Source organism: Coregonus clupeaformis, chromosome 12 (genome assembly GCF_020615455.1).
Source record: "Coregonus clupeaformis isolate EN_2021a chromosome 12, ASM2061545v1, whole genome shotgun sequence".
Classification (NCBI taxonomy): Eukaryota; Metazoa; Chordata; class Actinopteri; order Salmoniformes; family Salmonidae; genus Coregonus; species Coregonus clupeaformis.
In genome coordinates, this window is record NC_059203.1 from 5,408,877 (window position 1) to 5,423,908 (window position 15,032).

The 15,032-nt window shown below is 44.7% G+C and overlaps 1 protein-coding gene across 2 annotated transcripts in view; it reads right to left on the reverse strand.

Annotated features, from left to right (window-relative positions):
* Positions 1-15,032, reverse strand: part of ptpdc1a (protein tyrosine phosphatase domain containing 1a) — a 147,787-nt gene that overhangs the window by 111,376 nt on the left and 21,379 nt on the right. For both annotated transcript variants that reach the window (XM_041891236.1, XM_041891235.1), the window contains exon 2: positions 3,302-3,380. In XM_041891236.1, coding sequence (XP_041747170.1) covers positions 3,302-3,371 — 70 coding nt within the window. In that variant the 5' untranslated portion in view covers positions 3,372-3,380. The remainder of the gene's footprint in view (positions 1-3,301; positions 3,381-15,032) is intronic.

The following is a 15,032-nucleotide window of genomic DNA, read 5'->3' on the forward strand; positions in this document are numbered from 1 at the left end:
TCATCCTTGACCGCTGGCTATGTCCCTTCCGTCTTCAAGAGAGCGAGAGTTGCACCCCTTCTCAAAAAACCTACACTCGATCCCTCCGATGTCAACAACTACAGACCAGTATCCCTTCTTTCTTTTCTCTCCAAAACTCTTGAGCGTGCCGTCTTTAGCCAACTCTCTTGCTAACTCTCAGAATGACCTTCTTGATCCAAACCAGTCAGGTTTCAAGACTGGTCATTCAACTGAGACTGCTCTTCTCTGTGTCACGGAGGCTCTCCGCACTGCTAAAGCTAACTCTCTCTCCTTTGCTCTTGTCCTTCTAGACCTGTCTGCTGCCTTTGATACTGTGAACCATCAGATCCTCCTCTCCACCCTCTCCGAGTTGGGCATCTCCGGCGCGGCTCACTCTTGGATTGCGTCCTACCTGACCGGTCGCTCCTACCAAGTGGCATGGCGAGAATCTGTCTCCGCACCACGTGCTCTCACCACTGGTGTCCCCCAGGGCTCAGTTCTAGGCCCTCTCCTATTCTCACTATACACCAAGTCACTTGGCTCTGTCATATCCTCACATGGCCTCTCCTATCATTGCGAAGCAGACGACACAAAACTAATCTTCTCCTTTCCCCCTTCTGATAACCAGGTGGCGAATCGCATCTCTGCATGTCTGGCAGACATATCAGTGTGGATGACGGATCACCACCTCAAGCTGAACCTTGGCAAGACGGAGCTGCTCTTCCTCCCGGGGAAGGACTGCCCGTTCCATGATCTCGCCATCACGGTTGACAACTCCTTTGTGTCCTCCTCCCAGAATGCAAAGAGCCTTGGCGTGACCCTGGACAACACCCTGTCGTTCTCCGCTAACATCAAGGCGGTGACCCGATCCTGTAGGTTCATGCTCTACAACATTCGGAGAGTACGACCCTGCCTTACACAGGAAGCGGCACAGGTCCTAATCCAGGCACTTGTCATCTCCAGTCTGGATTACTGCAACTCACTGTTGGCTGGGCTCCCTGCCTGTGCCATTAAACCCCTACAACTCATCCAGAATGCCACAGCCCGTCTGGTGTTCAACCTTCCCAAGTTCTCTCACGTCACCCCGCTCCTCCGCACACTCCACTGGCTTCCAGTTGAAACTCACATCTGCAACAAGACCATGGTGCTTGCCTACGGAGCTGTGAGGGGAACGGCACCTCCGTACCTTCAGGCTCTCATCAGTCCCTACACCCAAACGAGGGCATTGCGTTCATCCACCTCTGGCCTGCTGGCCCCCCTACCTCTGCGGAAGCACAGTTCCCGCTCAGCCCAGTCAAAACTGTTCGCTGTTCTGTTACCCCAATGGTGGAACAAGCTCCCTCACGACGCCAGGACAGCGGAGTCACTCACCACCTTCCGGAGACACTTGAAACCCCACCTCTTTAAGGAATACCTGGGATAGGATGAAGTAATCCTTCTACCCCCCTTACCCCACCCCCCAAACATATTGTAAAGTGGTTATCCCACTGGCTATAAGGTCAATGCACCAATTTGTAAGTCGCTCTGGATAAGATCGTCTGCTAAATGACGTAAATGTAAAATGTTAATGTAGTACTGATGCTATTACTACTACTACTACTACTACTACTACTACCACCACCATCACTACTACTACTACCACTACTACTACTACCACCACCACCACTACTACTACCACCACCATCACTACTACTACTACCACCACTACTACTACCACCACTACTACTACTACTACCACCACTACTACTACTACCACCACCACTACTACTACCACCACCACCACTTTTTTTAAATTAAAAAATTGTAAAGTGGTTATCCCACTGGCTATAGGGTGAATGCACCAATTTGTAAGTCGCTCTGGATAAGAGCGTCTGCTAAATGACGTAAATGTGCCCTTGAGCAAGGCACTTAACCCTAATTGCTCCTGTAAGTCGCTCTGGATAAGAGCGTCCGCTAAATGACTAAAATGTAAATGTAAATGTACTACTACTACCACTACTACTACCACCACCACCACCACTACTACTGATGCTACTACTACTACTACTACTACTACTACTACTACTACTACTACTACCACCACCACTACTACTACTACTACTGATGTTATTACTACTACTACTACTACTACTACTACTACTAGTCCCACTACTACCACTACTACTACTACTACTACTACTACTACTACTACTACTACTACTACTACTACTACTACTACTACTACCACCACTACTAGTCCCACTACTACCACTACTACTACTACTAGTCCCACTACTACCACTACTACTACTACTACTACTACTACTACACTACTACTACTACTACCACCACTACTAGTCCCACTACTACCACTACTACTACTACTACTACTACTACTACTACTACTACTAGTCCCACTACTACCACTACTACTACACTACTACTACTACTACCACCACTACTAGTCCCACTACTACCACTACTACTACTACTACTACTACTACTAGTCCCACTACTACCACTATAATAATAATAATAATAATATGCCATTTAGCAGACGCTTTTATCCAAAGCGACTTACAGTTTTTTTTTTTTTTTTTGTGTATGGGTGGTCCCGGGGATCGAACCCACTACCTTAGCGTTACAAGCGCCGTGCTCTACCAGCTGAGCTACAGAGGACCACAACTACTACTACCACTACTACTACTACTACTACTACTACTACTACTACTACTACTACACTACTACTACTACTACTACTACCACCACTACTAGTCCCACTACTACCACTACTACTACTACTACTACTACTACTACTACTACTAGTCCCACTACTACCACTACTACTCCTGCTACAGTAAACACGAAACACTCTTCTTACAGGCATCCCTGTATCAGCCATCCCTGTTTCCCTGTATTAGCCATCCCTGTTTCCCTGTATTAGCCATCCCTGTTTCCCTGTATTAGCCATCCCTGTTTCCCTGTATTAGCCTACTTAAAAGTTGCAACCATCAATCTGATGTATCTTCCCATTACTTACATAGAAAATAAGAAAAGACTGTCCTTGCTACATCTATGTTTCAAAACGTTTCCAAACCATCCTCTGGTGTGGTGTAACTTACTAGCAGATCAGAAACTATCACACGCATCACTGATCCATCTTAGATTTTAAAAAACATATCATCACATTACTTACATAGATAACTAAGACAGACTTTTCCTGTTTTCTATGTTTAACAAATGTACAACAGTTCCAAACCATCGTATTTGTGTTCTTAGGTACACAACACAGACACTCCTACTGTGGAGTAGTAACACCTACCTGTGTTCATGCTCTTGCCCGTGTTGAGGTCCCCAGAGGAGGAGTAGGGCAGACTAACACCAGCCGCCATGGCGCCGCTCTGGAAGGACAGAGGTAACATGGTGTTACAGAGGAAGTTACACTAACGAAGAGAAACACACACGTGAGCCTGAGACAGAGAGACAGGTGAGGCTGAGACAGAGAGACAGGTGAGGCTGAGGCAGAGAGACAGGTGAGGCTGAGACAGAGAGACAGGTGAGGCTGAGACAGAGAGACAGGTGAGGCTGAGGCAGAGAGACAGGTGAGGCTGAGGCAGAGAGACAGGTGAACTGAGGCAGAGAGACAGGTGAGGCTGAGGCAGAGAGACAGGTGAGGCTGAGACAGGTGAGGCTGAGACAGAGAGAGAGAGGCTGGGCTAAGAGGTGATAATACAACAAACAAACTGACAGGGGAAGGGCTGTTACTACCCAGCAGGATAGCCCAGGGGAGGGAGGGAGGGGGAGAGGGGGAGGAGAGAGAGAGAGAGAGAGAGAGAGAGAGAGAGAGAGAGAGAGAGAGAGAGAGAGAGAGAGAGAGAGAGAGAGAGAGAGAGAGAGAGAGAGAGAGAGAGAGAGAGAGAGAGAGAGAGAGAGAGAGAGAGAGAGAGAGTGCGAGAGAGAGAGAGAGAGAGAGAGAATCTTTGTGATTGATAGGGGGTCAAATACTTATTTCCCTCATTAAAATGCTAAACAATTTATAACATTTTTGACATGCGTTTTTCTGGATTTTTTTGTTGTAATTCTGTCTCTCACTGTTCAAATAAACCTACCATTAAAATTATAGACTGATCATGTCTTTGTCAGTGGGCAAACGTACAAAATCAGCAGGGGATCAAATACTTTTTCCCCTCACTGTATATTTATAACTTCCTTATCTACTGGGTGAAATACCACAGTGTGCCATCACAGCAGCAAGATTTTGTGACCTGTTGCCACAAGAAAAGGGCAACCAGTGAAGGACACCATCGTAAATACAACCCATATTTATGTTTATTTATTTTCCCATTTGTACTTTAACTATTTGCATATTGTTACAACACTGTATATAGACATAATATGACATTTGAAATGTCTTTATTATTTTGGAACTTCTGAGTGTAATGTTTACTGTTAATAGTGATTGTTAATTTCACTTTTGTTTACCATCTACTTCACTTGCTTTGGCAATGTTAACACACGTTTCCCATGCCAATAAAGACCATAAAACTCCCTGCCATCCAGGACCTCTATACCAGGCGGTGTCAGAGGAAGGCCCTAAAAATTGTCAAAGACTCCAGCCATCCAAGTCCTGGACTGTTCTCTCTGCTACCACACGGCAAGCGGTACCAAAGACTCCAGCCACCCAAGTCCTGGACTGTTCTCTCTGCTACCGCACGGCAAGCAGTACCGGAGCACCAGGTCTGGAAACAACAGCCCCCTGAACAGCTTCTATCCCCCAAGCCATAAGACTGCTAAATCGTTTGGTTAACTATTTAACTAACAACTACCCGGACAATCTGCATTGACCCTTTTTTCACTAACTTTGACTCATCACATATGCTGCTTGGATTACCACCATGATTACCGCTCTGTAGCACTGACGTCTGTAATCATGAAGTGCTTTGAGAAGCTGGTTATGGCACACATTAACTCCACCATCCCAGCCCCCTGGAACCACTCCAATTTGCATACCGCCCCAACAGATCCATAGATGACGCAATCTCAGTTGCTCTCCACACTGCCCTTACCCACCTAGATAAGAGGAACACCTATGTGAGAATGCTGTTCACTGACTACAGCTCATCGTTCAACACCATTATCAAGTTCACTGACGACACGACGGTGGTAGGCCTGATCACCGGCGACGATGAGTCAGCCTATAGGGAGGAGGTCAGTGACCTGGCAGTGTGGTGCCGGAGCAACAACCTCTCCCTCAACGTCAGCAAGACAAAGGAGCTGATGGTGGACTACAGGAAATGGGGGGGCGTACATACAGTGGGGAAAAAATTATTTAGTCAGCCACCAATTGTGCAAGTTCTCCCACTTAAAAAGATGAGAGACGCTTGTAATTTTCATCATAGGTACACGTCAACTATGACAGACAAAATGAGAAAAAAAATCCAGAAAATCACATTGTAGGATTTTTTATGAATTTATATACCCTTTGTTGGCAATGACACAGGTCAAACGTTTTATGTAAGTCTTCACAAGGTTTTCACACACTGTTGCTGGTATTTTGGCCCATTCCTCCATGCAGATCTCCTCTAGAGCAGTGATGTTTTGGGGCTGTCGCTGGGCAACACGGACTTTCAACTCACTCCAAAGATTTTCTATGGGGTTGAGATCTGGAGACTGGCTAGGCCACTCCAGGACCTTGAAATGCTTCTTACGAAGCCACTCCTTCGTTGCCCGGGCGGTGTGTTTGGGATCATTGTCATGCTGAAAGACCCAGCCACGTTTCATCTTCAATGCCCTTGCTGATGGAAGGAGGTTTTCACTCAAAATCTCATGATACATGGCTCCATTCATTCTTTCCTTTACACGGATCAGTCGTCCTGGTCCCTTTGCAGAAAAACAGCCCCAAACATGATGTTTCCACCCCCATGCTTCACAGTAGGTATGGTGTTCTTTGGATGCAACTCAGCATTCTTTGTCCTCCAAACACGACGAGTTGAGTTTTTACCAAAAAGTTCTATTTTGGTTTCATCTGACCATATGACATTCTCCCAATCCTCTTCTGGATCATCCAAATGCACTCTAGCAAACTTCAAACGGGCCTGGACATGTACTGGCTTAAGCAGGGGGACATGACTGGCACTGCAGGATTTGAGTCCCTGGCGGTGTAGTGTGTTACTGATGGTAGGCTTTGTTACTTTGGTCCCAGCTCTCTGCAGGTTATTCACTAGGTCCCCCCGTGTGGTTCTGGGATTTTTGCTCACCGTTCTTGTGATAATTTTGACCCCACGGGGTGAGATCTTGCGTGGAGCCCCAGATCGAGGGAGATTATCAGTTGTCTTGTATGTCTTCCATTTGCTAATAATTGCTCCCACAGTTGATTTCTTCAAACCAAGCTGCTTACCTATTGCAGATTCAGTCTTCCCAGCCTGGTGCAGGTCTACAATTTTGTTTCTGGTGTCCTTTGACAGCTCTTTGGTCTTGGCCATAGTGGAGTTTGGAGTGTGACTGTTTGAGGTTGTGGACAGGTGTCTTTATACTGATAACAAGTTCAAACAGGTGCCATTAATACAGGTAACGAGTGGAGGACAGAGGAGCCTCTTAAAGAAGAAGTTACAGGTCTGTGAGAGCCAGAAATCTTGCTTGTTTGTAGGTGACCAAATACTTATTTTCCACCATAATTTGCAAATAAATTCATTAAAAATCCTACAATGTGATTTTCTGGAGAAAAAAATTCTCAATTTGTCTGTCATAGTTGACGTGTACCTATGATGAAAATTACAGGCCCCTCTCATCTTTTTAAGTGCGAGAACATGCACAATTGGTGGCTGACTAAATACTTTTTTTCCCCACTGTAGCACTCTATTCCCTATATAGTACACTACTTTCTGTAAAGAAAAAGAGGCATCCTTAGTCTCTGGACACCGCTTCTTGTAAAGTAGTTAGTTATCAAACAGAGGAAACCATAGCAACAACAGAGGAGAAGCTAAGTGCAGTCTGTTGTCGAACCCCCATGTCACATCACCTGAATGTTTATCAACACATCACTGTATTAATGTAGCTCATCTATTCATCATCAGGTACTGTGTGAACTAATGGAATAATGTGTTCCATTTATGGCCATTGTGTTAATGCTCCAGAGATTGATGGTTTTAAATGTGCTAAAAGTGAGAATTTGTCCTAAAATGGCACCCTATTCCATATATAGTACTAAAAACTTTTTTCCCCACTGTATATCCCATTTATAACACTGCACTAATCAATCAAATGTTCTCCCAGTAAAGTGTAACCTGTGTGTTTGCTTGTTTACGTCTTTGTCTCCTCCCCTGTTCCCTTTAACTCTGCTCCTGTTCTCCAGGACCTAGGGGTTCTGCCCAACACCCAGATGTGGATCCACCTGAAGTCCTCCATTACCAACCACCCTCCAACTTTTCATTACATAATCTACAGCTACTCTTGTTGTCATTATCTGCTAAGAAAATGTTTTTGCTCTATCATACTGGCCACATAATATGTGAGATACACAGATTAACTAAAAACACTAGCGCTGCAAACACTCAGAACAACGAGAACAGCAGTGCCTGGACTTTACAGTCTCCCCTCTTCAAGTTCCCCTTCCGAGACTGGCTGCCTGTTGAGGACAAGTGGCAGGCAGAATCTCCCACCCACACAGCAACCACCTCCTCTATATTCCACACAGCAACCACCTCCTGGCAGAACCTCCCGCCCACACAGCAACCACCTCCTGGCAGAACCTCCCACCCACACAGCAACCACCTCCTGGCAGAACCTCCCGCCCACACAGCAACCACCTCCTGGCAGAACCTCCCGCCCACACAGCAACCACCTCCTGGCAGAACCTCCCACCCACACAGCAACCACCTCCTGGCAGAACCTCCCGCCCACACAGCAACCACCTCCTGGCAGAACCTCCCACCCACACAGCAACCACCTCCTGGCAGAACCTCCCACCCACACAGCAACCACCTCCTGGCAGAACCTCCCGCCCACACAGCAACCACCTCCTGGCAGAACCTCCCACCCACACAGCAACCACCTCCTGGCAGAACCTCCCACCCACACAGCAACCACCTCCTGGCAGAACCTCCCGCCCACACAGCAACCACCTCCTGGCAGAACCTCCCGCCCACACAGCAACCACCTCCTGGCAGAACCTCCCACCCACACAGCAACCACCTCCTGGCAGAACCTCCCACCCACACAGCAACCACCTCCTGGCAGAACCTCCCGCCCACACAGCAACCACCTCCTGGCAGAACCTCCCGCCCACACAGCAACCACCACCTCTATATTCCACACAGCAACCACCACCTCTATATTCCCCACACCAGAATTCAGTATTTTAGTCTGTGATTGCCATGTGAATGTACAAACAATGTGAAAATAAATGAATGACACAACTGTACCAAAAACTATTCAAGTTTATGTATTAAAATCTTAAATATTGCCAGGTTGGTTTTCACAGCTGTTTCACAAGGTTGTAATGTATCCTTTGATGGTATTTATTAGTTCCATATTATTCATTGTTGTATCCTGGGACCTACGATACACATATATATATATATATATATATATATTCAACCACAAGGGGGTGCTAATGAGCTATGTGAGATAGAGAAAAATGAATCATAGTAGAGGACTACTGAAATTATACTATTTCAGTGTAGATAAAGGAAGGGCAGGTTAAAGTGGAAATTAGCTGACTTTGTGATCTGTAAGGTAAGTAACTTTAATGTGTCAAGCAGATTACACGTTTTCTTTGCCATTTCCGAAACATAGCAACGTTTAAAGACATGGATTTCATGTTCTAATGTTAACAAGGTTCCCAAAAGTAGTTCCAATTAATGTTTTCATTTTATTAGCTGAACAAAACTTGTTTAAACAGCAAAATTGTCACGGTAATCAGCCTTGGTTGCCTAGCGATTAGGTCATCACACCGTTGATATAGCAACGGATGCTAATAGTTGATCTAATCCCATTGTGACGTAGAGGGGGACACTATTTGGCCGGGGGACATTATTTGGCATGACAGGCCCTCAGATCCTGAAAAGCTTCTACAGCTGTACCATTGAGAGCATATTGACTGGCTGCATCACTGATTGGTATGGCACTAGCACCGCCCTGGATCACATGGCGCCACAGAGGGTTGTGTGGACAGCCCAGTACATCACTTGGGCCGAACTCCCTGCCATCCAGGACCTCTATACCAGGACAGCCCAGTACATCACTTGGGCCGAACTCCCTGCCATCCAGGACCTCTATATCAGAGCTCCCTGCCATCCAGGACCTCTATACCAGGACAGCCCAGTACATCACTGGGGCCGAGCTCCCTGCCATCCAGGACCTCTATACCAGGACAGCCCAGTACGTCACTGGGGCCGAGCTCCCTGCCGTCCAGGACCTCTATACCAGGCGGTGTGAAAAGAAGGGCCGGAAAATCATCAAAGACTCCAACCACCCAAGCCATAGAATATGTTCTCTGCTGCCACACTGCAAGTGGTACCGGAACACCAAGTCTGGCACCAACAGACTCTTTTGAACAGCTTCGATCCCCAAGCAATACGACTGATAAATAACTAACAAAATAGCTACATGAACTCTGAGTTAACCATGTATCTTTATTTACCTTTTATTTCAATCTTTGCACTGTCTCTGTGCACACTCACAGAGCCCTACACACTCACACACACTGTCACTCCAACACACACACACAAACACTCACTCCATCATCTGATCACTCACACATAATATGCACATACATTTATACTGACTCCACACACACACACACACACACATACAAGCTGCTGCTACTTCTATCCAGTTGCCTGCATTCCTGACCCCAATCTACCTCCATCACTCCAGTATCCCTGCACATGTAAATATGGTATTGAATATTACTTTTTTTAAAATATTTCCTGTATATAGTATGCTCACTTACTTTGTGTATTTCATATTTCTCGTGTGTTTTTTTTCTTCTAGTAATAGATTGTTATTGATTATTGCATTGTTAAGTTTGGAGCTAGCAATAAAAGGCATTTCACTGTACTTGTCCATGTGACATTAAAACTTGAAACTTGCTGCTGCTGTTTACTATCTGTAACTTTATTCCTAGTTATATTTACATATTTTATTTACATATCTACCTCAATTACCTCGTAACCCTGCACATCGGCTCAGTCCTGGTACCCCTTGTATACAGCCAAGTTATCGTTACTTACGTGTTATGCTTTTCTAGAATTTTCTCTCTCTCTGCATTGGAAGTAAGCATTTCGCCTGTTGTCTACGAAGCATGTGACCAATAACATTTGATTTGAATTGTAGGCTAACTTTCCTTGCTAGCTTACAGCTGAAGCAACATAAATTCACTACCCTAGTATTTTGTTTGTGATAATATGCAAACCATAACGCAAGAATGCTGATCGTCACCAAAAATGTTATTAACTTTGTCTCCCTCGCCAGCAAAAAACTCATTCACTTCTTTGACTCCCATCTGGTTTCCACTAGATTCCACAGCCACAAAGTCAGATTCCACAGCCACAAAGTCAGATTCCACAGCCACAAAGTCAGATTCCACAGCCACAAAGTCAGATTCCACAGTCACATTCTGCCTCTCTAATGACGTCATTACTTTCTTAAAGAGACAGTGCACACTTCTAAACAAAATAAGAGATTGCTTCATCAAATGTTGTTGATCAGTACAATAAAATAATATGTTCTCCTAACAGTTACCAATAAAATATGTCCTAAATGGAAGGGATTGTTTGTCATCTGCAGCCCCATGATATCAGCTAAAACAAGCTGAATAACTCAATGCATGCACACACTCCTATTGAATAATATGCATTCACCTGTATTGGGAATAGACCTAGGCTACATCTTGATTTACCCAGATTTACCATTCAAATAAATCATTACCATTGTTTTGTATACTGAACAAAAATATAAATGCAACATGTAAAATGTTGATCCCATGTTTTCATGAGCTGAAATAAAAGATCCCTGAAATGTTTCCATATGCACAAAAAGCTTATTTCTCTCAAATATTGTGCACAAATTAGTTTACATCCCTGTTAGTGAGCATTTCTCTTTGCCAAGATAATCCATCCACGCATATCAAGAAGCCGATTAAACAGCATGATCATTACACAGGTGCACCTTGTGCTGGGGACAGTAAAAGGCCACTCTAAAATGTGCAGTTTTTTCACACAACACAATGCCACAGATGTCTCAAGTTTTGAGGGAGCGTGCATTTGGCATGCTGACTGCAGGAATGTCCACCTGAGCTGTTGCCAGAGTAACCACGCCAGCCCAGGACCTCAATTTCTGTCTTCTTCGCCTGTGGGATCGTCTGAGACCAGCCACCCGGACAGCTGATGAAACTGAGGATTATATCTGTCTGTAATAAAGCCCTTTTATGGGGAAAAACTCAGTGGGTGGGCCTGGCTCCCAAGTGGGTGGGCCTATGCCCTCCCAGGTCCACCCACGGCTGTGCCCCTTCCCAGTCATGTGAAATCCATAGATTAGGGCCTTATGAATTTATTTCAATTAATGGATTGCCTTCTTTGAACTGTAACTCAGTAAAATAGTTGAAATTGTTGCATGTTGCGTTTATATTTCTTGTTCAGTATAGTTAGATGGGTAAAAACAAAGTCCATCTGATTCATTAACCTCTTAAGGATCAGACCCTTCTTTTCAATTTTCTCCTAAAATGACATCCCCAAATCTAACTGCCTGTAGCTCAGGACCTGAAGCAAGGACATGCATATTCTTGGTACTATTTGAAAGGAAACACTTTGAAGTGTGTGGAAATGTGAAATTAATGTAGGAGAACATAACACAATAGATCTGGTAAAAGATAAAACAAACAAAAATATATAAGTTTTCTATTTTTATTTTTGTTTCGTCATCTTTGAAATGAAAAAGAAATGTCATACATTCAGATAGGAAGCTGGAGGTAATTTAGATTTTATCCTCAAGAGGGCAGCAGTGTCTGTGCAAAGTTTCAGACTGATAAAATGAAGGATGACAACACAACATCATATGTTGTATCAAGACTCCCAGGTGTCCCTCACGAGTTACCTAGGGCTAGGGTTAGGGCTAGGGCTAGGGCTAGGGTTAGGGTTAGGGTTAGGGTTAGGGTTAGGGCTAGGGTTAGGGTTAGGGTTAGGGCTAGGGTTAGGGTTAGGGTTAGGGTTAGGGTTAGCCCAAATGTACCCAAGAGGCCGAATTGGTCAATTGATACATTTTCAAGTACATAACTAGAGAGAACATACAAAAATGCTATGGTAATAAAAAATGCAAGTTTACACACTCCCAGGAATGTCATACATGATGGATCATTAGCTTACCTTCATAAAAAGGTACTAACAGGAGAATGCTGATCCAATGCCTCCCAACACAGAAGTGAACTATTTAAGATAAGGGCCAAGTTAGCAGCCAACACTGATCTAATGTCATAAGTGAACACACCACAAACCACACACAAAGTGACATTTGTTTTACTATTTACAATTACAGTATTTAGAACACCCACAGTCCTCTACACAAGAGGGGACAGAAGGTGAAGCAGATAGTCAGCAAGCTCCTGGACGAGCAGCTCTCTGAAGGCCAGCTGTGTCATGGGGGTCTGCCCACAGCTCGTAGCCATTTCCTTCTGGAGGATGAATGCATTCACCACAGCAATGTCAATGAAGTGATGCCTTGTACCATTTCATTGTCTTGTGGAGAACATTGTAGTAGCCTATCAGCGCGTCTGACAGGTCTACACCTCCCATGCTCTTGTTGTGATCCTTTAGAGCAGCTGGAATGGGGACATTCACACCTCTAGATGGCCGGGGGCGGGGCTAGGGGTGGAGCCGCAGCAGGGGTCAGACTGGATGAACCAGGGTCAGACTGGATGAACCAGGGTCAGACTGGATGAACCAGTTTCTACATTTGAATGAGTGGGGGATGGACGACTTGAATGTGGTGGTTCCCTAAGGTCATCTGAGTCATAGGCACTATTGAAGATAAAAACAACATTCAGTAAGAACTCAAGTTTACTATTACTTTATTTTAGCATAAATGCTTTTACAGATGAGCCTTACATCAATACATCAAATGAACAACACATCTATAAACATCTATAGAGTAAGGTGACAGGACAACCTCACCGCATCAAAGGGACGATGGGACGGGTCCATGTACCGTCAAATCTTGGGTGAGAACCTCCTTCCCTCAGCCAGGGCATTGAAAATGGGTCGTGGATGGGTATTCCAGCATGACAATGACCCAAAACACACGGCCAAGGCAACAAAGGAGTGGCTAAAGAAGAAGCACATTAAGGTCCTGGAGTGGCCTAGCCAGTCTCCAGACCTTAATCCCATAGAAAATCTGTGGAGGGAGCTGAAGGTTCGAGTTACCAGATGTCAGCCTCGAAACCTTAATGACTTGGAGAAGATCTGCAAAGAGGAGTGGGACAAAATCCCTCCTGAGATGTGTGAAAACCTGGTGGCCAACTACAAGAAACGTCTGACCTCTGTGATTGCCAACAAGGGTTTTGCCACCAAGTACTAAGTCATGTTTTGCAGAGGGGTCAAATACCTATTTCCCTCATTAAAATGCAAATCAATTTATAACATTTTTACATGCGTTTTTCTGGATTTTTTTGTTGTTGTTATTCTGTCTCTCACTGTTCAAATAAATCTACCATTAAAATTATAGACTGATCATGTCTTTGTCAGTGGGCGAATGTACAAAATCAGCAGGGGATCAAACACTTTTTTCCCTGTATATATAAATGATCAAAGAAAAACATTTATTCAGCGGTTGAGACAAAACCAGTCCGGTTCTGTGTCACTTTCATGGACGAGTTCTGCTATTATCTCGTCCAAATCTGTATATCTGGACTTCAATTTAGCTTTTCCAGTGTTAGAAGCCATTGTTGTACAGTCGTGGTCAAAAACTTTTGAGAATGACACAAGTATTGGTCTTCACAAAGTTCGCTGCTTCAGTGTTATGAGATATTTTTGTCAGATGTTACTATGGTATACTGAAGTATAATTACAAGCATTCCATAAGTGTCAGAGGCTTTTATTGACAATTACATTAAGTTTATGCAAAGGGTCAATATTTGCAGTGTTGACCCTTCTTTTTCAAGACCTCTGCAATCCGCCCTGGCATGCAGTCAATTAACTTCTGGGCCACATCCTGACTGATGACAGCCCATTCTTGCATAATCAATGCTTGGAGTTTGTCAGAATTTGTGGGTTTTTGTTTGTCCACCCACCTCTTGAGGATCGACCACAAGTTCTCAATGGGATTAAGGTCTGGGGAGTTTCCTGGCCATGGACCCAGAATTTCGATGTTTTGTTCCCCGAGCCACTTAGTTATCACTTTTGCCTTATGGCAAGGAGCTCTATCATGCTGGAAAAGGCATTGGTCGTCACCAAACTGTTCTTGGATGGTTGGGAGAAGTTGCTCTCGGAGGATGTGTTAGTACCATTCTTTATTCATGGCTGTGTTCTTAGTCAAAATTGTGAGTGAGCCCACTCCCTTGGCTGAGAAGCAAACCCACACATGAATGGTCTCAGGATGCTTTACTGTTGGCATGACAGGACTGATGCTAGCGCTCACCCTGTCTTCTCCGGACAAGGTGTTTTCCGGATGCCCCAAACAATCGGAAAGGGGATTCATCAGAGAAAATGACTTTACCCCAGTCCTCAGCAGTCCAATCCCTGTACCTTTTGCAGAATATCAGTCTGTCCCAGTTTTTCCTGGAGAGAAGAGGCTTCTTTGCTGCCCTTCTTGACACCAGGCTATCCTCCAAAAGTCTCCGCCTCACTGTGTCTTTGCAGATGCACTCACACCTGCCAAGCACCACCCTCCTTTTAAAGCTTCCAGTCTGTTATTCTAACTCAATCAGCATGACCGAGAGATCTCCAGCCTTGTCCTCATCAACACTCTCACCTGTGTTAACGAGAGAATCACTGATATGATGGCAGCTGGTCCTTTTGTGGCCGGGCTGAAATGCAGTTGAAATGTTTTTTTTTTGGATTCTG